The 27,058-nt window shown below is 36.8% G+C and overlaps 1 protein-coding gene across 1 annotated transcript; it reads left to right on the top strand.

The window, feature by feature from the left end:
• The first annotated feature begins 285 nt into the window (after nt 1-285).
• Nucleotides 286-26,088, top strand: LOC130899006 (fatty acid synthase). The gene is made up of 9 exons (XM_057808659.1): nt 286-614; nt 6,169-7,983; nt 10,548-11,196; nt 11,257-11,515; nt 17,746-19,361; nt 20,355-20,652; nt 20,708-22,846; nt 23,796-24,035; nt 25,661-26,088. Exons 2-9 carry the CDS (start codon nt 6,186-6,188, stop codon nt 25,772-25,774), a joined length of 7,113 nt encoding a protein of 2,370 aa, XP_057664642.1. The 5' UTR covers nt 286-614; nt 6,169-6,185; the 3' UTR covers nt 25,775-26,088.
• The last annotated feature ends 970 nt before the right edge of the window (nt 26,089-27,058 follow it).

The raw sequence follows: 27,058 nt of genomic DNA, 5'->3' as shown, positions 1-27,058 counted from the left end.
GGATTTGATATCAAGGTCGAATAATTTATGTAATATGTGTCTTCTGTACGACATAGTTCGTGAATAATTTTTGTCTGTAAGCGCCATCGTCATGGAACGAACAATACACTGTTGCCGGTTTCATAAAAACTACTCCAAACAATATAAAACGATATAAATATTTATGAAAAATATTAAAACACTACATTTAATTTGATCGTAAATCATACTTAACAATTACTTAATAATACATGAGAACGTAATATGAACGATTTTAGTTAACGATAAGCTGACGAAATATATATTGTTTCTTTTGTTTCGGATGCATTTCCGTGACTCCGGCAGCAGCGCAACACCTCTATCATCGACTGAAAAACGCCAATTTGTGCGCGGCATCTGAAAACCATGAGTCTTTCACGCGGGCAGACGATTGGTCCAAAAGCATGGTCTGACAACGATACACCATCGTAGACGAATAAATGCCAAGCGCATTTCTTTACAGTTCATTTAATGAGTATGAGCTTGCGGTACTTGTAACTAAAATACAGAAAAATTGTTGAATTATTAAATGTGCAAGATTATTTTGTGATATTTTCATTCCCGTGGGATTTCAAGGATTACTTCTACAATTTAAAGTGAGTTGTCATATTTTAATTATTATAATTTAACCGGTAGAAGTTACTACTATCTAGGTTATGTTGAGGGTGTTTTAATAATATTTTTGATAAATAACATTTGAATTAGTTTTGAACATTTATATAATCATTAATCGTTTAATATTTCGGTTTACCATATTACTCTCTATATTAATAAATTGATTATTTTATTAAGAAGTTATTAAACATTATTTGACATTAATAATAATAAACAACAAAAAAATTATAACAAAACATATTTCGAAACCGAAATTTTTACGTTTTAATATATACAAAGTGAATTAATTACAAAATCATTTCTTCTGATTCAATATAATATACAGGGGTAGATTAGTAATGAAATTTTCTTGTCTAAATTCGGTTTCAAAAATTCCTTATTTAACGTTACATTAGGGGATAAATTTGTATCATAGGATCGTTGTGAACAAATTGAAGTATAATTATTTAAAAAAAAACATTTCCGAAATAAAATACTTATTAAATAATTAAAAATTCATTAATATCTGATAGAAAGCGACTATCTAAACATTATTGATTTATAAAAACACAGAGCCGGACTTTAACACCTTTTTGTTTTGTATTTATATGAGGTAGGATGTCCTGAATCAGCGTAATTATATGATATCTAATCTTTTTTGAAAACTATATAGTCTCGTAGTTTTTTTTTAAATGGTGATGTAACATACGTTATCTAAACCATCTGTAACATAGTAATTGCGAATCAATTTTTGTTTTATAAATAAGGGATACCACTCAAGTACACGAGTTTAGTCTATAATAAACTCGACTATTGTAAACATTGAAAAAACTGCTTGGTGATAAAAAAAACGTTGGTTACGTGAAAAAAAATGGGTATGTGTAATGATTTATTTGATAAACAAATATGAGTAATTATTAGACAATGTATTTGCACGATTTTGATAACAAACTAATCTGGTTAACTACGTTTTGTAGGTTAAGTTGAAGGATATAGAGAAAAAAAGATAGTACTTAAATAGAAATACCATAATAATTTCGTATCAGTATCAAATTTTATTTCTTATAATTTTAATTGCGTCATTGAAACATCTGAAGATCAAATACGCGGGAATAATGTCAGATACGCCATCTTGTTGTATAAATCGATAGTTTGAAATGCGTTCAATTCATCGAATATACAGGGGGCAACATAATTATTTATTTCATTTTATGATTATTTCTTTTTACATTTGAATATAAAGTTGTGAATATGCATTTTTAAGATTGATTTATAGTCACGATGTTTTTTTAATAGCTTAGCGATAAAATTTTTAATGTACGAAACGTTTCTAATTGCGTAATTAATTTAACGTCGTGATAAAATTTTTGCAAACGGTGGGTTATCAAAGAAATTGTTCAATGTCACCTTGTTTGATGTAAATTAAATTGTTGTTTTTTTTAATGTTTTCAAATTTCCGAGATAATAAATAGCACTAAAAGTTATTTCGGAAGAAATTCCACTTAAATTTTTATATTTTTTTATTTCAAGCAGGTAGACTTTTATTTTTTTGAAAAATCTCTCGAATTCCGAGGAATTTTATAGTTCAACAGGGAATAGAGTCCAAACTGGTTCAAATATTGTTAAGTCAACCACACTTAAGCATGATAACATGCTTTAAAAATATCTCGATGTGTAGTTAGAGGAACACAAACTAAATGCACTCACAAAAACAGTTAATTAGGAAGAGAATATCGTATTGACGTATTAAATGATCTTCTGGGTATTTTTTTGACCTCACATTACATTTTTTTGTAAATAATCACAAGTTAATTAACCCTAAAGACCAATCCCCACCTCATAGTCGTCATCTTTATCCCTATTAAGCCGTATGTACAGTTCGGGTATACGTGGTTAACATCATCCTGAAGCAATAAACTCCTCATTGGATCAAAGGATATGACCAGAAAAAGTCGTCAAAAAAATTCCTATTTCAAAATCTACGTCAAGAAATCAACTCACCACTTGCAGTGGGGACAAAAAACAAACATAAAGAACATTTATTAGAGGGTGGATCCCAAGGAAGGGATTCAGCTTCAGTTTCATAGATAATTTTTTGTTACCAGTTTATGAAACTTTGAAAAACTTAAACCTCTCTCAGGAATCATTTGATATTTCTTGGTTGTTTCATTTGGTTCCTTGCCGTCAAGAGTTTCCTCTATGATCTCAGGTAGTAATTCACCGAACTGTCTCCAATGAGCTTACCATTTAGTCTCATTGGGTTCCTTTTTGCTCAATAAAAGACCTTTTTTTTAGCTCCAGTTTCTAAAATAGTTCACAGAATTAGTTCTTGGTTGTTTCTTTTGGTTCCTGGCCGTCAAGAGTTTCCTCTATGATCTTCAGGTAGTACTTCACAGAACAGTCTCCAATGAGCTTACTATTTAGTCTCATTGGGTTCCTTTTTGCTCAATAAAGGATCTTTTTTTAGCTCCAGTTTCTAAAATAGTTCACAGAATTAGTTATTGGTTGTTTCCTTTGGTTCCTGGCCGTCAAGAGTTTCCTCTATGATCTTCAGGTAGTACTTCACAGAACAGTCTCCAATGAGCTTACCATTTAGTCTCATTGGGTTCCTTTTTGCTCAATAAAAGACCTTTTTTTTAGCTCCAGTTTCTAAAATAGTTCACAGAATTAGTTCTTGGTTGTTTCCTTTGGTTCCTGGCCGTCAAGAGTTTCCTCTATGATCTTCAGGTAGTACTTCACAGAACAGTCTCCAATGAGCTTACCATTTAGCCTCATTGGGTTCCTTTTTGCTCAATAAAAGACCTTTTTTTTAGCTCCAGTTTCTAAAATAGTTCACAGAATTAGTTATTGGTTGTTTCCTTTGGTTCCTGGCCGTCAAGAGTTTCCTCTATGATCTTCAGGTAGTACTTCACAGAACAGTCTCCAATGAGCTTACCATTTAGTCTCATTGGGTTCCTTTTTGCTCAATAAAAGACCTTTTTTTTAGCTCCAGTTTCTAAAATAGTTCACAGAATTAGTTCTTGGTTGTTTCTTTTGGTTCCTGGCCGTCAAGAGTTTCCTCTATGATCTTCAGGTAGTACTTCACAGAACAGTCTCCAATGAGCTTACCATTTAGTCTCATTGGGTTCCTTTTTGCTCAATAAAAGACCTTTTTTTTAGCTCCAGTTTCTAAAATAGTTCACAGAATTAGTTCTTGGTTGTTTCCTTTGGTTCCTGGCCGTCAAGAGTTTCCTCTATGATCTTCAGGTAGTACTTCACAGAATAGTCTCCAATGAGCTTACCATTTAGTCTCATTGGGTTCCTTTTTGCTCAATAAAAGACCTTTTTTTTAGCTCCAGTTTCTAAAATAGTTCACAGAATTAGTTCTTGGTTGTTTCCTTTGGTTCCCAGGTAATTTTGGATAACATTCACAAAACATTTCCAGGCGACTTTTTCCAGATGATTCAGCTCTTCCTCAAAGTTTGTATGCTCCGCTGAGTTTGGGAAATTGCTCTTTCAGGTATGAGATACCACTGCCTCATTTTTTTCCGTGCTTTATATACAACGGTGGTGAAAGTTTTAACATTCTTCTGCTCTGGAGTGAGTGATCTACGCTTGGGCCATACTTTCTTCCTGTAGTGACTTTTCTGTCTCTGCTGTCCCATGCGCAGATGAAAGAGCAATATTTTGTGTAACCAACAACACTGCTTTTAAGCTAGTTTTTGAAGAGTACATGAACTAGTGACTTGGATCATATTCAAAATTAGATAAATTCATCACTACAGTTGGCCGACGACACACCGATCATCTCCACAAACATCGGAAATAGCAGGCTAGAATATAGAAAACAACGAAGCCACGTCTAGTTAATGTCTTGATCTTCCCCATTGCAACGTACGCAGCGGAAACATGGACTTTAAACAAAGCAGATAAAAACTGTATCATGGACAGAATACCCAACCAACGTATTACAAGAATTTAGTCCACGTACAAGGCTGCTAACCAGAATAAACCGCATGATCTGCAGTATCTGGGACATGTAGCTAGAAGATCAGGATCAATGGAACGATTATTCGTAGGAGGGAAACGTCCAAGATGCAGATCTCCAATTAGATAACTGGACCAAACAAAACCCTTGATAAATATGAGACTACATCGTGCCGAAGAGGTTGAACAGCATAGGCAACAACTGCTGAATCAAATATAAACGGTGTCACTTTATCTTTTGGAGGATAATGGAAAGAGGAGGAGGAGGATCAGTATAGGATGTCACGATGTCGGAAATAATAAATTTTCGTACCAGGAGAAAGTAAATTCCAGTCGTTTAATCTAGACCCCAAAAGCACAGCTTGTTTTTTAGACAAATCACGTACTGAATCGTTTAAATTACTTAGTATAAAAAAATGCGGTTCTTTTAACGGTTTATAACTTGGGTTAGTCTCTTGAGATACTTTATCGGATTGACTACGAACGAATTCTAGACTAGAAACAGAACTTTTTGCTTGATTTGGAGGTTTTGGAACAGGCGGTTCAGCACTATGTCGAACTGATCTGTTGGTTGGGTACTGCACAGTGTGTTTGAATATTTTGTTCAGCTCTAATAGGACTCTCACTTACTTTATACAACATATATGTGGAATCCAGGATTTTTTTGAATTGTTAAGGGTGGATACTGGTTAACCGCTCGAGATAAAAGCGTATTCAGCCACGAAATCGGTAAATTTTTTTCTACATCTAACTAAAATGTTATCCCTTCATTTTTCATATCAGAGTGGATATTTATGGATCAGAATTTGTGAGTTTTCACCTAGACGAAGACGTTGTTGCGATATGAAAAGTTTATTTTCAACAAGACCCACGTAATTCATAATAATCGTGTTGATTTCTACGGCGTATTCACATCTTAATGGACAAATTTTGTATAATCAAAACCAATGAAATTATCCATTGTATCATTACATTCGTTCATTAAACGACGTTCATTCCCTTTTGTATAATACTATAAAGTTTATTTAAAATTATAATAGATACAGAAACCGTCATTTCCTATAAATTATATACACTGCTTCATTAAAAATCTACCGAAGGTCGTTGTCCGAGCAAAAAGCGCGAAATCAGACTAGTGACCGGACATTGTCATCTAAGACGTCACCTGCACATCACGGACGATCCGGAGTGCCGCAGATGCATGGAGGAGGACGGAACTGCAGACTACGGACGCGGTTTAAACACCTGGACAAACCCCATGACCTGCCTAACGAAGGGTTGAAGCCAAAGCATCTAATCGGTTTCTCAAAGGACACGGACTTTGGTAACGTCAAGTGGGGCACGACGGGCGTATCTAAAGGCCTATGTGCTCAACGGCTTTAACGGCCGCCCACACCTATGAACTACGAAGTATATAAACCTAGAAGGTGTTAGCGGGCACGTGGTGTTCAGTTAACATGAAGATGGTGTCTTAGATGACCGTGTCGCGCTCGTATGTTTGCCTTAGCTTGTCTCATACCCATCCGGGCTGTCTAGCGAATAGAAGTTGTTTCCTTGAGCTTATTCGATTTTATTCTTTTTTTTTTTCAGATATAAACACTTTCAAAATGCCCGCCAGAGCTCCGGAAACCGAACGCCACGTAGGCAACAGCTTCAGTGACGATATCGCTATCACCGGTATATCAGGACGATTACCGGAAAGTAGTTCGATCGAAGAGTTCAAGCAACAACTCTTCGACGGCGTCGATCTCGTCACCGACGACGCCAGAAGATGGCCGTCCGGTTTATACGGTCTACCAACTAGAAGCGGCAAATTGAAAAACTTGCAGTATTTCGACGCGACGTTTTTCGGAGTGCACGCCAAACAGGCGCACGTTATGGATCCGCAACTTCGTATGTTGTTGGAATTAACGTACGAAGCTATAGTGGACGCGGGTATGAACCCCGGCGAGATGAAAGGTACGAAGACGGGGGTATTTATAGGAGTATCCGATAGCGAATCGTCGGAATATTGGACGCAAGACCCGGACAAAATAAACGGTTACGGTTTAACTGGTTGTTGCAGAGCCATGTTTCCAAATAGAGTGTCTTACACTTTCGACTTTAGCGGACCGAGTTACGCGATTGATACCGCGTGTTCCAGCAGTTTAATCGCGTTCCAACAAGCAATTACCGCCATTAAAACAGGACAATGCGATTCGGCAATAGTCGGCGGAGTAAATCTCCTACTAAAACCGACTTCTTCGTTACAATTTCACCGGCTCGGTATGTTGAGTCCTCAAGGTATGTGTAAAGCTTTCGATGCGTCGGGAAACGGTTACGTGAGATCGGAAGCAGCTGTGGTAGTACTTTTACAGAAAGTCAGTTCGGCCAAAAGAGTATACGCCACCGTATTAGGCGCTAAAACGAACACGGACGGTAATAAAGAACAAGGTATCACCTTCCCTTCCGGTTCCATGCAGAATAAACTAATCCGAGAAGTTTACGAAGAAATCGGCGTTCAACCACAAGAAGTATCGTACATCGAAGCTCACGGCACTGGGACTAAAGTAGGAGACCCCCAAGAAGTGAATTCTATCGCGGATTTCTTCTGCAAGAATCGTACTGATCCTCTACTGATAGGTTCGGTTAAAAGTAACATGGGACACGCCGAACCGGCGTCCGGTTTATGCTCTTTAGCCAAAATCGTCATAGCCATGGAATCGGGGATGATACCGCAAAATTTGCATTTCGAATCGCCGAACAAGGACATACCGGCGCTTAACGACGGTCGACTTAAAATCGTATCGAAGAACGAACCTTGGAACGGAGGGATTATAGCTGTCAATTCGTTCGGTTTCGGCGGCGCTAACGCGCACGTCGTCCTCAAATCGAATCCGAAACCTAAAACTACCTGGCCCGTCGGCGAAGTACCCAGAGTGGTCGGCGTTTCCGGTAGAACCGAACAAGCCATAACGAATTTCTTGAATAGAATCGAAGAATATAAAAACGACGAAGAATTCCTCGCTCTCATCGACGATATACACAGCAGAAACATCAACGGTCATTATTACAGAGGTTACGCCGTTTTACAAGATAAAGCGGTTAAAGAAGTCGTCCAAATGCAAGGAGATAACCGACCGATCGTTTACGTATTCAGCGGTATGGGTTCGCAATGGTCCGGTATGGCGAAAGATTTAATGCGATTGGAAATTTTCGAGAATTCTATCAAGAGATGTTCGGATGCTTTGAAACCGCACGGTATTAATTTGGAAGAGATCATCATTACGGGAACGGATGCTACGTTCGATAACGTTTTGAATTCGTTCGTTTCGATAGCTGCGATGCAAGTAGCCCTAACGGACGTTTTGAAAATGTTGGGAATCGAACCCGATATCATCGTCGGACATTCAGTCGGTGAAGTAGGTACGTAAAATCCGTTAGCTTGGATTAGTACCAGCGAAATTCGTCGCGGTTCACTCGTAGGCTTAAGATCCATTGCAATTACCCTTTGTCGTATAAGATCGGGAAATTTAGTTGACAATATTACCGCCCTCCCATATTTTCCCCATTAATTTTTGAATTTCCAACTGTGGTATTTCTTCAAAGGTTGATAAGACGCTCGGTCATCTTCTCCGTTACAACTTTTGCGATAGTTGTTCGTGTTATCACCCCCATTTTTGGAATCTTGCGCCAATATCTAATGATTATTCGAATGGTCTTCTGGATTGAGTGTTTCGTGAGTTTTTTTTTGTTTTATCTTCGTCGATCGGTGGTCCAATCGCTCCGGATGGTTTTTCTGCTACAGTCTCATCGGCGTCCTCTCCTCTTGACCCACCCGTCTCGAAGTTCCCTTCCACTTCATATGATTCCTTGGAGTGGCATCGGAAAGTGATGGCTGTAATATTTTGAGACGATTGACTGAGGAATCAAATGCAACCAGCGGATGATTTTGACTTACTACGGCGAGGGCTTCAAAAAATGTTCGAAAAAAGGCGCGGGAAAATCAGCCGAGGTGTTCGTTTGCTTCATGACACAATGCTCCAGGCTTCACTGCTTCGCTTTCCAAAGCTACTGGACACGAATGTGGTTGAACAGAATTTGAATACCCACCATATAGCCCTGATCTGGTCTCGTCCTGCTAGTTTTTATTGGGAAAGCCGAGTAAATTTGTAAAATTCTAACGCTTAGGTCCGCTATTAGGTTATATGAGGCATTTATTGATTTGACTACGAAAAATTATTGAATTGAGGCTTGAAACTCCGAAAATGGGATATATGAGGCTTATTCTGTCAACTTTAGCAAGGAAAATTGTTAAATTGGAGGCTTGAGACGTAAAATTGGGACATATAGACGTCATCTTAGTGACTTTGATTCGAAAAAGTGGGGCTTAGTTGAAGGTTTTGGAGCCTAAAATTGTAAGCCAGGAAAGTAGTTGTTTTCCCCTTTGAAGAACGGCGGAATAAATGTTCGAAGTATTGAATTTCAGAGTAGAAATCGTTTATTTTGATACATTTTGCGTTCATTCACCATCGAAATCTATTATCGGCGACTACGCTAGATTTCTACCTGACCAATGGTTCGCAGTTAGAAGTGAGGATGGCGCCGTTTAGCGTTCTTTAGGAAATGTTTAACTACATGTACCAAATGCGACGCTTTTTGACGTTGTCTTCAGTTCGGATCTCAAGCTCGAACCAGAAGTGTTAAACTGCTCTGATGAGACGTAATAAAGTCGAAACTAGTCAGTAGTTGCACCCTGTCCTTGCAATTGCTAGCCTATGGGGATGATTATATCGACAAAAAGGTCGATTTACATCATGCTCTTCAGAGGGGTTGTAATTTAATATCCGTCGAGGCATTAGCCAGGAAAGTAGTTGTTTTCTCATTTGAAGAACGGCTGAATACATTTCGAAATTATTTCAAAGGTGAATAGTAGAAATCCTTTGTTTTGATACATGTACCAAATGTGACGCTTTTTGACGTTGTCTTAAGTTCGGGTCCCTAACCCGTTTGAGGGGTGTTAAACTGCTCTGATGAGACGTAATAACGTCGAAACTGGACAGTAGTTACACCCTCTCCTTGTAATTGCGAGCCAACGCTATTCAGGGGAGTTGTAATTCAATATTCTTCGAAGCATTAGCCAGGAAAGTAGTTGTTTCCTCATTTGAAAAACGGCGGAATACATTTTCGAAATTATTTCAGAGGTGAATTGTAGAAATCCTTTATTTTGATACATTTTGCACAATCATTTTGGATTTGCATTGAAAAATCGTTAAATTTACGAGTAACTCAAGGTTGTTAAGTCCAAAATTGGCATATATGAGGCTTCTGTAGACTTACAATCGAAAAATTGTAGTTGGAGGTCTCAAGATGCGAAATTTGAACCAAGAGGCGTCATTAGAGGATCCGATGACTCTGAACTCAAGAATCGGGCTGTGTATTCATCATATTTTCTATAATAACGTAGAAACTTTAGGCAGACATTCTAAAAAGTGTGTGGAGATATTGAAAATAGCCCTGTGAGGACCGAGATATTCAACTCTCAAGCTCATACTGACGGAGAGGAAGTAAACTACTTTCCTGACTACGGAATATAAGAGACTGCTGTGGCATTCTGGGTGCACCATACACGCTGCGAACTATATGGTACTTGAAGAAGAAGAAGAAGTTTTGTTTTATCCACGATTTTTTTTTCTATGTCAGGCTAATAACCGATGGACCTCACAACGTATCTTATATTGTCTTATGGACAGAATTAGTTCGGACTTTTTCGTAATATCGATTGCTCGTGGGTCTCTAACCGAAATCTATGGTTTTTAGAATCGCTATTGGAGATATCACTTCTCCTTGCGGCATTTCTCTACTACTTCTTCTCCCAGTCTTGTTTAGTCTTATTACTGTTCATTACTAAATCACGAATTTCAATATCTTTAAATGCCTCCATCTATATTAAATGCCTGCGTAATGAACTACTATTTTTGGGATTATAGGATGCGCTTACGCCGACGGTACATTCAGCATAGAACAAGCAATTCTGGCAGCTTACTCCAGAGGTCGCGCCATCATGGAAAGCAATTTACCTCACGGCGCGATGGCCGCCGTGGGCTTAACCTGGGAGGACGCTAAGAAACGTTGTCCTCCCGATATATTCCCAGCTTGCCACAACGGCGAAGACAACGTCACCATATCGGGACCCGTAGAAACGGTCGCCAAATTCGTAGAACAACTACAAGCCGAAGGTATCTTCGCCAAAGTGGTTAATTCGGCCGGAACGGCTTTTCACAGTAAATACATCGCCGATGCGGGTCCGAGATTAAGGAAAGCACTAGAAAGTATCATACCTAATCCGAAACCGAGATCACCGAGATGGATTTCTTCTTCTATTCCGGAATCCGCTTGGGGTACGCCGTTAGCTCTACAAAGTTCGGCGGCATACCACGTCAATAATTTATTATCGCCGGTTTTGTTCCACGAGGCGTTGAAACACGTTCCCGAGAATGCTATTACCATAGAAATCGCCCCGACGGGTCTTCTGCAGGCAATTCTGAAGAGATCGCTCGGACCTAAGACGACTAATATCAGTCTAGTTAAACGGGGACACGCCGATAATTTGGAATTTCTGTTAACTGCTCTTGGAAAGTGAGTTTTGGTATCAAACGTCGTACGTGTCACTATATATTTTTTTTTCCTTTTATATAGGATTTATGCGTCAGGAGCGCAACCGCGCTTCGGTAATTTATACCATCCTGTTAGCTATCCTGTCGGTAAAGGTACCCCCATGATAAATTCAATGGTCGAATGGGATCATTCTATAGAATGGGCCGTGGCTAATTTCAGTGGTAAAGGGTCTAGATCCGGAGAATTGGTGGTCGATATTGATCTTAGTAAGGAAAGCGACGAGTATCTCGCTGGACATACCATTGACGGTCGAGTTTTGTTCCCAGCTACTGGATATTTGGTAAGTTTTTCTTATTGTGAGTGTTGGTGTACTTTAAACACTGAGAATGCGGGATGTGGCAATTAAATAACGAGATTGGTGATATATATTATCTTATTTTGATATTATCCATTCGAAACAGTGCAAGAAGTCAATTGCTTCGGTACACGCGCCGTTTGTTCTTTCACAACTTCAACAGACTCGAATTTTGTTACTTTTAATGCGGATTTGCTTTTAGAAAAGAGGTACAAGTCTCACGGTGCAAGATCCGGCGAAAAGGTGGACGGTCTTCCATTATTCGAAACAATACAAGTCAATTGCTTCGGTACACGCGCCGTTTGTTCTTTCACAACTTCACCAGACTCGAATTTTGTTACTTTTAATGCGGATTTGCTTTTAGAAAAGAGATACAAGTCTCACGGTGGAAGATCCGGCGAAAAGGTGGACGGTCTTCCATTATTCGAAACATTACAAGTCAATTGCTTCGGTACACGCGCCGTTTGTTCTTTCACAACTTCACCAGACTCGAATTTTGTTACTTTTAATGCGGATTTGCTTTTAGAAAAGAGGTACAAGTCTCACGGTGCAAGATCCGGCGAAAAGGTGGACGGTCTTCCATTATTCGAAACAGTACAAGTCAATTGCTTCGGTACACGCGCCGTTTGTTCTTTCACAACTTCACTAGACTCGAATCTTGTTACTTTTAATGCAGATTTGACTTTAGGAAAGAAGTAGAAGTCGCACGGTGCAAGATCCGGCGAAAAAGGTGGACGGTCTTCCATTATTCGAAACAATACAAGTCAATTGCTTCGGTACACGCGCCGTTTGTTCTTTCACAACTTCACCAGACTCGAATTTTGTTACTTTTAATGCGGATTTGCTTTTAGAAAAGAGGTACAAGTCTCACGGTGCAAGATCCGGCGAAAAGGTGGACGGTCTTCCATTATTCGAAACAGTACAAGTCAATTGCTTCGGTACACGCGCCGTTTGTTCTTTCACAACTTCACCAGACTCGAATTTTGTTACTTTTAATGCGGATTTGCTTTTAGAAAAGAGGTACAAGTCTCACGGTGCAAGATCCGGCGAAAAGGTGGACGGTCTTCCATTATTCGAAACAATACAAGTCAATTGCTTCGGTACACGCGCCGTTTGTTCTTTCACAACTTCACCAGACTCGAATTTTGTTACTTTTAATGCGGATTTGCTTTTAGAAAAGAGGTACAAGTCTCACGGTGCAAGATCCGGCGAAAAGGTGGACGGTCTTCCATTATTCGAAACAATACAAGTCAATTGCTTCGGTACAGGCGCCGTTTGTTCTTTCACAACTTCACCAGACTCGAATTTTGTTACTTTTAATGCGGATTTGCTTTTAGAAAAGAGGTACAAGTCTCACGGTGCAAGATCCGGCGAAAAGGTGGACGGTCTTCCATTATTCGAAACAGTACAAGTCAATTGCTTCGGTACACGCGCCGTTTGTTCTTTCACAACTTCACCAGACTCGAATTTTGTTACTTTTAATGCGGATTTGCTTTTAGAAAAGAGGTACAAGTCTCACGGTGCAAGATCCGGCGAAAAGGTGGACGGTCTTCCATTATTCGAAACAATACAAGTCAATTGCTTCGGTACAGGCGCCGTTTGTTCTTTCACAACTTCACCAGACTCGAATTTTGTTACTTTTAATGCGGATTTGCTTTTAGAAAAGAGGTACAAGTCTCACGGTGCAAGATCCGGCGAAAAGGTGGACGGTCTTCCATTATTCGAAACAGTACAAGTCAATTGCTTCGGTACACGCGCCGTTTGTTCTTTCACAACTTCACTAGACTCGAATCTTGTTACTTTTAATGCAGATTTGACTTTAGGAAAGAAGTAGAAGTCGCACGGTGCAAGATCCGGCGAAAAAGGTGGACGGTCTTCCATTATTCGAAACAGTACAAGTCAATTGCTTCGGTACACGCGCCGTTTGTTCTTTCACAACTTCACTAGACTCGAATCTTGTTACTTTTAATGCAGATTTGACTTTAGGAAAGAAGTAGAAGTCGCACGGTGCAAGATCCGGCGAAAAAGGTGGACGGCCTAACATTCGGATTTAGTATTTGACTAGGAACTTCTTGATGGACAGTGAGGAATGAACATATGTCAATATTTGGGCTTGTAGATTCAGCAATCGCACCGACAACGGTCATATCGATCAAGATTACGGACTTTTTTCGATATTTTCATACGTTTTTGACGTAGAAGAGAGGCCCGAACTTTAATCATCTTTAACGTCTTTTCGGCCATCTTGAAAACGTTTAAACCACTCAAAAACACTGCCATACACTTGTTCCGATAAGTTTTTCAAAGTTTCGTGTGAAATTTACGTCGAAACAACAAAATATACCAGCCTAGGCGACGGCTATACTGGTTTGTCTTCATACACGACAGATATCACATCCGAAAGAGTAACCTTCAGACTGTTGCAGCGCTAGTCTCGTTACTTAATAACCGTACCTCGTATATCGAAATGTCCTTTTAGGTGGTAACTATTAAAAAATAAGATAGGCCATTTTGTACAATATGAATGGGAATATTAAAAAATAAAATAAAAATCTTTACGTGATCTTCAAAAAAATTCGACAAAAAAAGATTAAATGTTTTTTCTACTGTTAAAACCTGATTTTTATTCAATTTTCCGAGAATATTATGGAAATTGAACACGTTTGGACCGAACTCCATGAGAGTTTATGGAAAAAATAAGAAGTAAATATTCAAAAATATTTCTAAATTATGTTATTTCCAAAATTCTTCGTTTTCCTGTTAACTCTGATGAGATTGTGTTCCAGCATAACGATTTTTCTGCTCTCAATAAATTATTTGGAAAATCATTATAATAAAATTATTTTTTCGCTTTGTGCGATCAAGTGGCCAGATTTATATCCCAATGATTTTTTTCTCCGTTTCAAATGAAGCATTTATCAACTTGATATTGAAATATAGAATTCTGACAATTTTTTTTTATTTTTTGTATATTTGTAATGAATTATTATTATTTAAAAGAGTTTATAGTTAAATATTTTTTCAAATTTTAAACATAAAACTTCCATTTGGAATATCTGAAATAAAACTAAACGTGGCAACATAGTATATTATTAAATTCAATCTGACTGTTGTAACGTAAACAGCATATTCTATTAAATATAGAGAATGGAAGAGGATACTTTCTAACAATTATTATTAATTAATATAATTCATTGTTAATTTAGTTACAAATAATGAAATGATTATTTTTCAAACTTCAAAAAACGCCATTAAATATATATAAATGAAAATGATAAAAATTCTATTTGGAATATCTGAAATAGAACTAAACGTGGCAACATAGTATCTTCTTAAAGTCAGTATTGAAGTAGTAACGTAAACAGCACTTCCTATCAAATGAAAATAATAGATGACGATCATTTCTAATTATTATGAATTTGAGTGATAATAGTTAATTTAATCACAAATATAGAAATAATTAGATATTTTTTTTTTGAAAAACCCATTCAATATATATCTTATATTGATAAAAATGACAAAAACTCGTTCTGAAATACCTTAATTAAAACTAAACGTGACAACACGGCAAATTTTGAAATCCAATATGGCAGTCATAACCTAAACAACACATCGTTTGTAATTTCGTCGTTACGAAAGTAAATATTAGAGTATTATGAAAACTAAGTAACCGAAAATATTTCATATCTATAAAAAAACAAAGAAAATATAATATATATGTAAACATAATATTTACCTCATAAAAGGTAGTGTGTAGTAATTTGAAAGGTAAAACGTGGTGTAAACATTGTGATTATAAAGTTATAGGTTAGGTGATTTAATATTTACTCACTGTAATTTCGATATTATTACAATAATATATATATAATATTACAATAAGTTATTAGTGTTGAAGTGACTAATTTACAAAAAAAAATGATGCTTTTAGTATTCAAAACATTGTGATTACAGTTTGTCAATAACTATTTTGATTGTTTATATTCAGTGAAATTGATATCGGGAGTGGAGGTGAGTATAATTAGATTTTAAGCACCGAAATTTATTGAAAAACAAATTTCAGTTCAGTTCATTAATTTCTCTAGTATCCTAACTATATTTTCAACGGAATGTTTTTTCTTAAAAATTCTATGTATTACGTGAATTCGTTGGATACTTGTTTGATAAATAATTCGAAATCTCGTTTCATGTTTAAATAAACTTCATACTATTACAAGAAAAATATACAAGTGTGGATGAAGAAAAATATTTCGTTAAAGAGGAATAGAACTACGAGGGTGGTCCAAGAAGTACCGGGGTGGCGTACCAGCTTTATGGTATATTGGTTCTATTTTTACTAGAAGTGAAAAATTCCTCGAAAATAAAAAAATAACAAAAGATTATGCCGTATTTAACTACAAAAACTGATGTGGAAGAGCTGATGGATTGAAAGTCCCATAAAGTTGATTTTTATTTAGTTTCGGATTCATACGAGGATGGTTCCAGAAGTACCTGTCTCAACAAAAAAAAACACAAAAATTATGGAAAAAAATATCCCCCTTTAGCTCCATATACTTTTCCCAGTGTTTTCAATAAGTTCAATACCCTTTTTATAATAAGAATCGTCTATCTTCTCAACTACCGACATTACCTCTTCATATTGTTGAAAAATTTTCGACCACCGAGCCATTTTTTCAAGTTTGGGAACATAAAATAATCTGAAGGGGTTAAATCTGGCGAATAGGATGCGTGAGATAGCAATTCAAACTTATTCTGGGGCCATCCTCGTACATATTCGTATCGACATTTGTTGGTACGTTTTTGTTGTACTTTACAAGGGTTGTATGAAAAGCTCCAACCCAACAAAGAAACAAGACATTATTTTTGGCTAGTAATTTTTATTTTTCAACAAAATTCCATTATAAGTTTATATATTTTTCTCCATCGATAGTCTCAACCCTTTCAAGCTTTAATTAATATTTTTTGATAATTTTCTTTTCAAAATATTCGTTTATGTAAGCGATAACGATCTAGTCTGGTCTATCCTGTGTGCGATTTCGAGGTTGGGTAAGAGGAAAAAGTCGCTGGGGCTCAAATCTGGTGAATACAGTGGATGGTAACCTATTCGTGAATTTTAACCGAAGTATGAGGATGTGTTTTATCCTGTTGGTAAAACAAACAAATTAATTATTATTATTATTATTTAATATCGTCCACTACAATTGGGGAACTTTTTTTGATAATATTGCTGGTAGTTGGAGCTATTGTGAATGCTCGTGCTAAGTCAAGCCGGTACAACCACGTCGGAAACTTTTCGTATAAAACTCGTACGTAGTTTATAATACAATTTGCATAGTAGGAAGTGAATTGATTATCTATTGGACATTTTTCATATAAGTTAGTCGTTAATTACACTCGTATCTAACTATGTAATGTATATTTATAAAAAAAAAACATGAAATCTTATTGAAATAATGTTTATGTCAATGTCAATTACGAATATTTTCTATTTATGTAATTAACAACTTAACCTATAAACTGGCATGTTTAGAGTAATTTACAGCGTTGCCATGTTTTATTATTGAATACTTAATCACGAGACTTTTTTTACAGCAAAACAACAGATTTTGTAATTTTTTAATAATTTTATGAAATTATATAGTTGAATTACGTAAAAAAACGATAAAAAAATAAGAAAAATTTAATTTTTTCAAACTTTCGTATGGAAAACGTTCGCTAAACTACGAAACGATGATTTCGATCTGCTTCTATTTATGTAATTAACAACTTAACCTATAAACTGTCATGTTTAGAGTAATTTACAGCGTTGTCATGTTTTATTATTGAATACTTAATCACGAGACTTTTTTTACAGCAAAACAAAAAATTTTGTAATTTTTTAATACTTTTATGAAATTATATAGTTGAATTACGTAAAAAAAACGATAAAAAAATAAGAAAAATTTAATTTTTTCAAACTTTCGTATGGAAAACGTTCGCTAAACTACGAAACGATGATTTCGATCTGCTTCTATTTATGTAATTAACAACTTAACCTATAAACTGTTATGTTTAGAGTAATTTACAGCGTTGCCATGTTTTATTATTAAATACGTAATTACCGAGACTTTTTTTACAGCAAAACAAAAGATTTTGTAATTTTTTAATACTTTTATGAAATTATATAGTTGAATTACGTAAAAAATACGATAAAAATAGGGAAAATAAATTTTTTTCAGACTCTGGTATGGAAAACGTTCGCCAAACTACGAAACGAAGATTTCGAACAGCTTCCGGTAATATTAGAAGACGTCCAGTTCCACAGGGCCACCATAATGCCCAAAGAAGGCTCCGTCAAATTTCTCATAAACATATTCGAAGGTACCGGCGAATTCGAGTTGTGCGAAGGAGGCTCGGTTGCCGTAACCGGCAAAATATCAGTACCAGATGACGTCAGCAAAGAAATATTGAACTTACCGGAACCGGTAGTAAAAAAAGAAGAAGACGTCTTACCCCTAACTTCCGCTGACATTTACAAAGAACTTCGATTGAGAGGTTACGATTACGAGGGGATATTCAAAGGTATCGCTGAATCGGATAATAGAGGTTTGGCGGGAAAACTCAAATGGGACGACAACTGGATCAGTTTTATCGATACGATGTTGCAATTTTCCCTACTTGGACAAAATACCAAAGAACTTTATTTACCAACGAGAATCCAGAGAGTTTTAATCGATCCTAAGAAACATTTAGATGGCGTAAAAACGTTTTTACCTGTATATATGTACAGGAACATCGGCGTTATCAAATCTGGAGGGGTGGAATTACGCGGATTGAAAGCTAGTTTAGCGCCGCGACGCCAACAAGTCCAACCGCCGCCTAAAATCGAAAAATACCAATTCGTCCCGTACGAAAACAACCAAACTTTAATCGAAGATACCGAAAAGAATCAAATACAAGCTCTAACGGTTTTAATACAAACGGTTATCGAAAACAGCAACGGCGCCATGAAGATCAAAGTTACCGAAATCGGTACCGACAAACCGATCGAATCGGTTCTCGCGCCAACAGTCAAAAACATCATCGAATCGGAACCTATGTTATCGTCCGAGGTGACTGTAGTCACCGCGTCCCCTATAGACACGACTAATTTGGATCTAAACGACATCAAACATGTTTTGAGGGATGTTACGACGACGAACGTAGCTCAAGACGTCCACCTGGTCGTCCTCAGCGACGTTCTGATGTACAACAAAATGGATATACTGAAAAACGCCGTAGCTTCACTGAAAAACGGCGGATTCGTCCTCTTGGAAGAACTAAAAGGATCGTTGGATATGTCTAAATTAACCGATTTGGAGTTGATTGGCAAACAGATGACCGATATGAAGATATATCTGTTGTTACGTAGACCGGTTCCGGTGTCTGAAGACGCCACCGTCATACGCATAACCGAGAAGAATTTCGATTGGGTGGAACCGCTGAAGGACGCCATGAAACTAGCCGAAAACGACCTTAGAAAGATTTACTTGTACGCGCAAGGTGAAAAACTCGCCGGTCTGGTGGGCATGGTAAACTGTTTGAAACAGGAGGCCGGCGGGGGTGGTATTCGATCGATTTTTATTCAGGATACCGATGCGCCGAAGTTTACCATCGAGGCTTACGGAAAACAACTAGCCAAAGATTTGGTACATAACGTTTTGAGGAATCGGGTTTGGGGTTCGTTCAGGCATATCGTATTCGAATGTTTCGGTGACAGCGGGAAATTGCAAGTCGAACACGCTTATATCAATACGCTCACTAGAGGGGATTTGGCCAGTTTGAGATGGATCGAAGGACCACTCGGATATTATAAGTGAGTTTTTTTTTTTTTTTTTGAAAAAATTACTCGTTTCATAATAATTTGTCGAAAAATTTATGCGAAAATTGTGGGCGCGGTGTAATCGTGCTTACTTTTAATCGAAAAGACGTTTTTTAATAGCCCCTGTATATTTTTCGCGTAATTCACTCGTTGTGTCGATTAATCAGTATTTAAAGGTGTCAATTTATACTAGTTAGAAAATGACGTCATGGGTTATTTATTCGAGGATAGTTATACGAGGTTATTTGTAATAGAAAAGATGTTTTTTAATAGCCCCTGTATATTTTTCGCGTAAAAATACTCCGGTGAATACGAATTTTTATTAAATAAAAAGTAAAAAAAATTATGTGACAACATCGTGTTGTAGCTCAGTCAGTTTTTAAAGGTGCGACAGTTTGTACTAAAGAAAGAAAAGTTACGAGGGATATTAGTTCAAAAAAGTCGATATTTTGCTGATTAGTTCAAAAAAATAATGAAAACGAGAAAATATACGGGGGATGTTAGTAAAAAATGGCGATTTTGATTGACAAGTTTGCCAAAATAAAAAAAGGAAAAATATACGAGGGATGTTAATAAAATAAAGTTGAATTCGGTCGAAGAATTCAACATAAAAATGATAATTGGAAAATATACGAGGGGATAATAGTGCAATAAAGTCGATATTGGCTGATTATTTAAACAAATAATAAAAATGAGTAGATATACGGGGGATATTAGTAAAAGTTGCGGTTTTGATTGACACGTTTGCCTAAATAATAAAAAAATAAAAAATATACGAGGTATATCGATAAAACAAAGTTTATTTCGGCCGACGAACTTATCATAATAATAGAAATGAGAAAATATACGGGGGATATTTGGAAAAAAGACGATTTTGGCGAACGATCGTGAAATATACGGGGGATTGTAGTGGTATTTTTTGCAAACTTTTCGCGCAAATATTCCATATGCACCGTTATGCGGTCTATAAAAACAATTTATTTTCAGAAACGACGAAGTTAATACCGAATTATGCCACGTATACTACGCCCCCCTAAACTTCCGCGACATTATGCTCGCCACCGGTAAACTACCACCGGACGCCCTACCCGGAGATTTAGCAGGACAAGATTGTATCCTAGGATTAGAATTTTCCGGTCGAAATTCAGACGGAAAACGTGTAATGGGTATGGTAGCCGCCAAGAGTTTAGCCACGACGGTTTTAGCAAAAACCGAATTTTTATGGGAAGTACCAGAAAAATGGAGCTTGGAAGAAGCAGCTACAATACCCGTAGTTTACGGAACGGTAAATTTTTATAATATCGACAATAATAATTTCAATAATTCTTCTTCTTTTTCAGAGTTATTACGCTCTCATCGTTAGGGGCGGTTTAAAACCGGGCGAATCTCTACTAATTCACGCCGGTACGGGTGGCGTAGGTCAAGCATCGATAGCCATCGCTCTCCATATGGGATGCACCGTATTTACCACGGTCAGCACCCAAGCCAAACGAGATTTCTTGAAAAAGACCTTCCCTCAATTGAAAGACGAACATATCGCCAATTCTCGCGATACTAGTTTCGAACAGATGATTCTAACTCAAACCGACGGTAGAGGCGTCGATTGCGTATTGAATTCCCTAGCCGGTAACCAACTTCAAGCTTCGATTCGATGCCTAGCGGTAGGAGGTAGATTCTTGGAAATCGGAAAAGTCGATTTGTCCAACAATTCCCCGTTGGGGATGAGTTTATTTTTGAAAAATACCACTTTCCACGGTATACTATTGGACGCTCTATTCAATTCCAACAGTTCCGATAATAAACTCGTATTCGATTTGGTAACGGAAGGTATCAAAAATGGCGCTGTGAAGCCGTTACCGAAAACCGTTTTTAACGAAAATCAAGTCGAACAAGCCTTCCGGTATATGGCTTCCGGTAAACATATCGGTAAAGTTTTATTACAAATAAGAGAAGAAGAAAGTAGGGATATCCGGCGACCGGTTATTAAAACGGTAAGCGCCATACCGAGGACTTATATGGATCCGGAAAAGAGTTACGTCTTAGTAGGAGGCCTCGGCGGTTTCGGATTGGAATTGACCAATTGGTTGATAACTAGAGGCGCTAAAAACGTTGTATTAACATCGAGAAGCGGTATCAGAACCGGTTATCAATCGTTATCGATTAGAAGATGGAGAGAAAAAGGTGTAAAAGTTTTAGTATCGACTTCGGATGCGACAACGGACAAAGGCGCTAGAAAACTTTTAACCGAAGCTAACGAACTAGGTCCCGTCGGCGGTATATTCAATTTAGCCGCCGTGCTACGCGACGCCATGATGGAAAATCAAACGTCCTCCGATTTCAAAACCGTCAGTAAACCTAAAGTTGACGGTAGTAAAATGTTGGACGTCGCGTCGAGAGATTTGGCACCGCATTTGGATTATTTCGTTACTTTTTCATCGATATCGTGCGGTCGAGGTAACGCCGGACAGGCTAATTACGGTTTAGCCAATTCGGCTATGGAACGTATATGCGAAGAGAGACAAAACGACGGTTTACCCGGTACCGCGATCCAATGGGGAGCCATAGGTGACGTCGGTCTCGTAATCGAAACAATGGGAGGTAACGACACCGAGGTCGGCGGTACTTTACCGCAAAGAATGTCGTCGTGTTTAGCTACGATGGATATTTTGTTGCAACAACCCCATTCCGTGGTCGCCAGTATGGTATTGGCGGATAAACGTAAAGGAGGATCGAATACTAATCAAATCAGTTTAACCGACGCCGTAGCTAACATACTAGGAATCAAAGATTCGACTACGGTAACTCCTTCGGCTACTTTAGCCGATTTGGGTATGGATTCCCTCATGGGGGCCGAGATTAAACAAACTTTGGAAAGGAATTACGATCTGGTGCTAAACGCGCAAGAAATACGAGCTCTAACCTTCGGTAGATTAATCGAACTCGGCGACGGTGGCGGTTTAACCGAACCGGTAACCGTAGTACAAGATAACAACGTTAATTTCGATACATCGACTGATATAATGCCGAAAAAGAATTTGGTACAAATGAATAGTAGAGACGAAAAATTACCGCCGGTGTTTGTGGTACATCCCATAGAAGGGGTGGTTACCGCATTGGAAGATCTAGCTAAGAATATCAAAGTACCGGTATACGGTTTACAGTGTACCGCTTCGACTCCTTTGACATCTATCGGCGATTTGGCGAAATATTACATTAGTCAAATTAAGACGGTTCGACCTAAAGGTCCCTATACTATAATCGGTTATTCTTTCGGCGCGTGCGTCGCTATCGAAATGGGAATTTATTTGGAGAGGAATAAGGAGAAAGTCGATTTGTTTTTGGTGGACGGTTCGCATTCTTACGTCGCTACTCATACGGGGAAAGCGAAAAATACGAAGATTCAAGGTAATACGTCGGCGGAACAATCCGAAGTTTTGATCTATTTTATAATGCAGTTTAAGGAAATCGATCAACAAAAGGTGGGTTGTCATTTTTTTTACTAGAAATTCCGTCATATTCTTGTGGGTATTCCGAAATATTCGCTAACTGCGTTAACGTATCGAAAAAGGCCAAATTACAGAAGAGAAGAACTAACCTATATAGTAATCGGCAAAGTACGGATAAAAATCGATATTTAAAATTTTGTATTAAAAATTTTGACAATTTCACCCGTCAATAGCCATATTCTCTTGACGTTGACGTTTCTTTTGACCAATTCCGAATATTCTCGTAGATTCTTCGAATATAACCAGAATATTCGATAACCACACAATCTTATGGAAAAAGGCGGAAGCTATTGTGAAAAGAAGAATAATTGAACCAGTTATGTTGCTTTACATTGATAGAAATCGAAATTTTTGTTGTTCTGAGATATTTTGAGGTTTTTCGTAATTCCATCTGTCAATTTCTGTTTTTCCAAGTCTTGTACCTTGTTTTTGTCGCCGATTCATAATTTTTTTCCTCTAGAATACTCCGAATATTCGTTAACTGTTTAATATCTTAGACCAAGGCCGAATTAAAGTGAAAAGAAGACTAATTTAACCGGTATCATTTCTATACGTTCATAAAAGTCGAAATTTATGATTTTTTAGATGAAGTTTTGACGTTTGACATAATTCCATCTATCAATTTCTGTTTTTCCCTGCCGTATGCGTTTTTTTATCCCCAATTTATAATTTTCTTACGAATATTCACGTAGATTCCTCGAATATTATCAAAACGGCCTGGAATACTCTATAAGAAACAGAATAAATAAATAGACTTTCCTAGAAATTAGTTAGAAGAAATACTGTAAATAAACCGCCTTCTACTAAACAATTCGCCGAAATTTCAAAATTCCGCAGTAGCTGGACAGGGTCGGTTTAGGGAACCATTTTGCGAACTTGTTCGTAACATTATTAGGTGTATTTTATCGTGATTCTTTTTTAGGCATTCGTAGAAATGATGGAACTGAAATCGTGGAACGAGAGATTGGCTTGGACGGTTGATATATTGTCCGGAGCTACGCCTTTTTCGCCGGAAGACATCGCAGTAGCTGCTACCAGTTTCTATGGAAAATTGGCGGCGGCCGATAAATACGTACCCAGTGGAAAGTTCAATGGAAAAGTTACTTTATTCAAAGCCATAGATAATTATGTACAAATGGGTGAGGATTACGGTTTATCGGAGGTAAATATCATGTCTTATCGATATTTCCGTTTAATTTGGCTCCGAAATGTTTCTTTAAACGATTATTCAAATTTCCGGTATATTAAGGATAACTAGGACCGGCAACGTCGTAAATCTGACATTTCCTTGGCTCTGAGATAAAATATGCTTGGCAACAATGCTGTTTCGATACATTTTCCCGAACAACTATTGAAATTTCTGTTATTTTTTCGTTTCTATAAGGCTTTCCCCGGATTTGCATAAACTAGATTCGGCAACACCGCTATCTTTTAGCTTTTTCCATGAACAAATTTTCAATAGATAAATTTTCTCTTAAACTAGCAACTTCCTAGGTTTCGGACAACTATCCGGCAACACTGTTATGGTTTTCGGAAAAAATTGTCGAATTTATTTGTCTTTCTTCGATCGTACATAGTCATTCAATCGTGTGGTTAATTAGGTTTGACAACACTGCCATCTAAATGTTTCTTCAAAGAAATTTTCATATTTTTGCATTCTTACGGGAAAAATTACGTTTGGCATCAGCTCTATCTTTTGTTTTTCGTAGCGAATTTTTTTCTTGCGGTCATTTCAACTTTCCGGATCACGAGGAAAATTATTTTGGCAACATTGCTATCTATTACGTTTCTACATCAAAACTAGTAATACTTTTCCAACCCTTCGACAATAGATCACCCCTATTTTGAATATTTACAGCAATTAATTATATTTTTCCATTCGCGGTATTGAATTCATTTGGCAACATCGCCATCTCTTATATCTTCCCGTAGAAGATTAAATTCTAAAGAAGTTAAAATAAAATTATCTGAACTTCCCGATCATAGGGAAAAAAACTAAATTTGGCAACTCCGTTATCTCTTATGTTTTTCCATAAACCTGAATTTGAGGTAAATTGATTTTTCTCGAAGAGTTATTCAAATTTCCCAAATACTAGGAGGGAAAACCCAAATGTGGCAACTCTGTTATCTATCATAGTTTCCTATAAATTCGAATGGAGTAATTTTCAAACATCCCAATCCCAGGACAATTACTCGTGGCAACATTGCAATTTCTTATGGATTCTGCCATTCTAATGAATTTTTCTTAAGCAAGTATTTGAACTTTCCCGATCCTGCGGATAGAAACTAAATGTGGCAATTCCGCTATCGCCCATGTTTTCAAATTTCCCCAATCCTACGACAAAAACTACACGTGGCAACCCCGTTATCTCTCGTATTTTCTCACAAAAGATGATTCCATTCAACCGAATTTATGATGAATGGATTTTTCTTGAGCAATTATTCAAACTTTCCCGATCCTAGGGAAAAAACAAAGGCAACTTCATGTTTTCATATAAACCCAAATTTTGAGTAAATGATTTTTTCTGGAGGACTTTCTAGGAATTTGGAATATTTACAGCGATCAATCATATTCCTCAATTCGAGTTATAAAATTTTATTTGGCAACACCGCCATCTCCAATGTTATCCGATCAAATTCAAGCGATTTCGAGGTAAATTATTTTTTCTGAAACTTTCCCGATTCTAAAGAAAAACAGTTACACGTGGCAACATCGTTATTTGTTGTATAAAATAATAAAAATAATGAAATTTCTCTAATATATAGGATTTAATAATTTCTTTACAGGTTTGTACTCAAAAGGTAACAATAGAGGCTCTAAAAGGCAACCACAAAAGTATATTATCCGGGAGCAGCGTAGAAAAAATCGCCAATATTTTCAACAATTTGGTTCAAGTATAAAACATCGCTTAAAATATTTACATTTATTTATCTTGGGTCCAATTTTTTTTATATATATATAAAAAATTATTTTATATTTATAAGCGTGTGTGTATATATATATATTTTATAAGTAATTTATTGGTTACTGAATCATTTTTTTTTTCTAAGTTAGAAAATGGATTTATTTTTGTATGTTTGTGACCAAAGATTTGAATCTTATTAAACCATGGAGGTGGCGCGGGGTTTGTTGCTTGACCTTTTGAGCGTCATCGTCAAGGTTAACATTTTTTGTTGTTCGTTAAATGTGATAAAAGTAATAAACATAATTAATACTCAGTATTTTATTCCAAAAACCTTCGGTATTTCCAAAATTGTACAATACCACTTGCCAAAAATGGAGTATACACCAAAAAGGATACCAAATGACAAATAAAAACATTTTTTTTTAATTCTCAATTCACAATATATAGGAAAATACCAAGAAAAATTGATGTTTCACATATTAGGAAAGATCATGATTTAGGGATGGTTAATGGTATTTTGAAACACAAGACGATGGCAGATCATAATTATACATAGAGGGAAAAGTTTTTCTATATTTCCCCCGACCAAAAAGGTAATATACCAAGACAAGTTATTATCATTTACACCTGTAACTTTGTCAAATTACAACTGGAGAGGTCATTTACACGGTCTATAAACCTATTTTTAGGTTATTCTGTACGTCAACTGTCATTTATAAAATTGCTTATTTTTGTTATTCTGTGCGTTAAGTGTCATTTATAGAATTAAATTACTCATTTTTATGTTATTCTGTGCATCAACTGTCATTATACAGTGAAGGTGATCATTTTAGGGTCATTCTGTACGTCAGACGTCATTTACACGGTCTATAAACCTATTTTTCTTATTTCTTAGATCTTTTGATAATTTTGAAACAGAAGAGACCTGAAATCAAGAAGATTTAGAAACATAAACCTATTTTTAGCTTATTCTGTACGTCAACTGTCATTTATACATAGAAGTTGATCATTTAAAGGTTATACTGCACTTCAACTGTCATTTACATGGTTAATTCATCCATGTTATTTTGGATGTCAATTGCCATTTAGGAAATTAAATCGCTCAATATAACGTCTTTCTGTACGTCAACTGTTATTTACATAATTAATTCGTCTATATAAGCTATTTTGGACGTTAATTGTCATTTAAGTAATCACACCACGAAGTTTAAGGTTATTCTGTACGTCATATGTCATTTACATGGTCTATAAACTTATTTTTAGGTTAGGTTAGGTACCT

The sequence above is a fragment of the Diorhabda carinulata genome, chromosome 10 (assembly GCF_026250575.1).
Source record: "Diorhabda carinulata isolate Delta chromosome 10, icDioCari1.1, whole genome shotgun sequence".
Lineage (NCBI taxonomy): Eukaryota > Metazoa > Arthropoda > Insecta > Coleoptera > Chrysomelidae > Diorhabda > Diorhabda carinulata.
The sequence above is the reverse complement of the archived record's forward strand: the minus strand, read 5'-3'. Positions and strand labels throughout refer to the sequence as shown.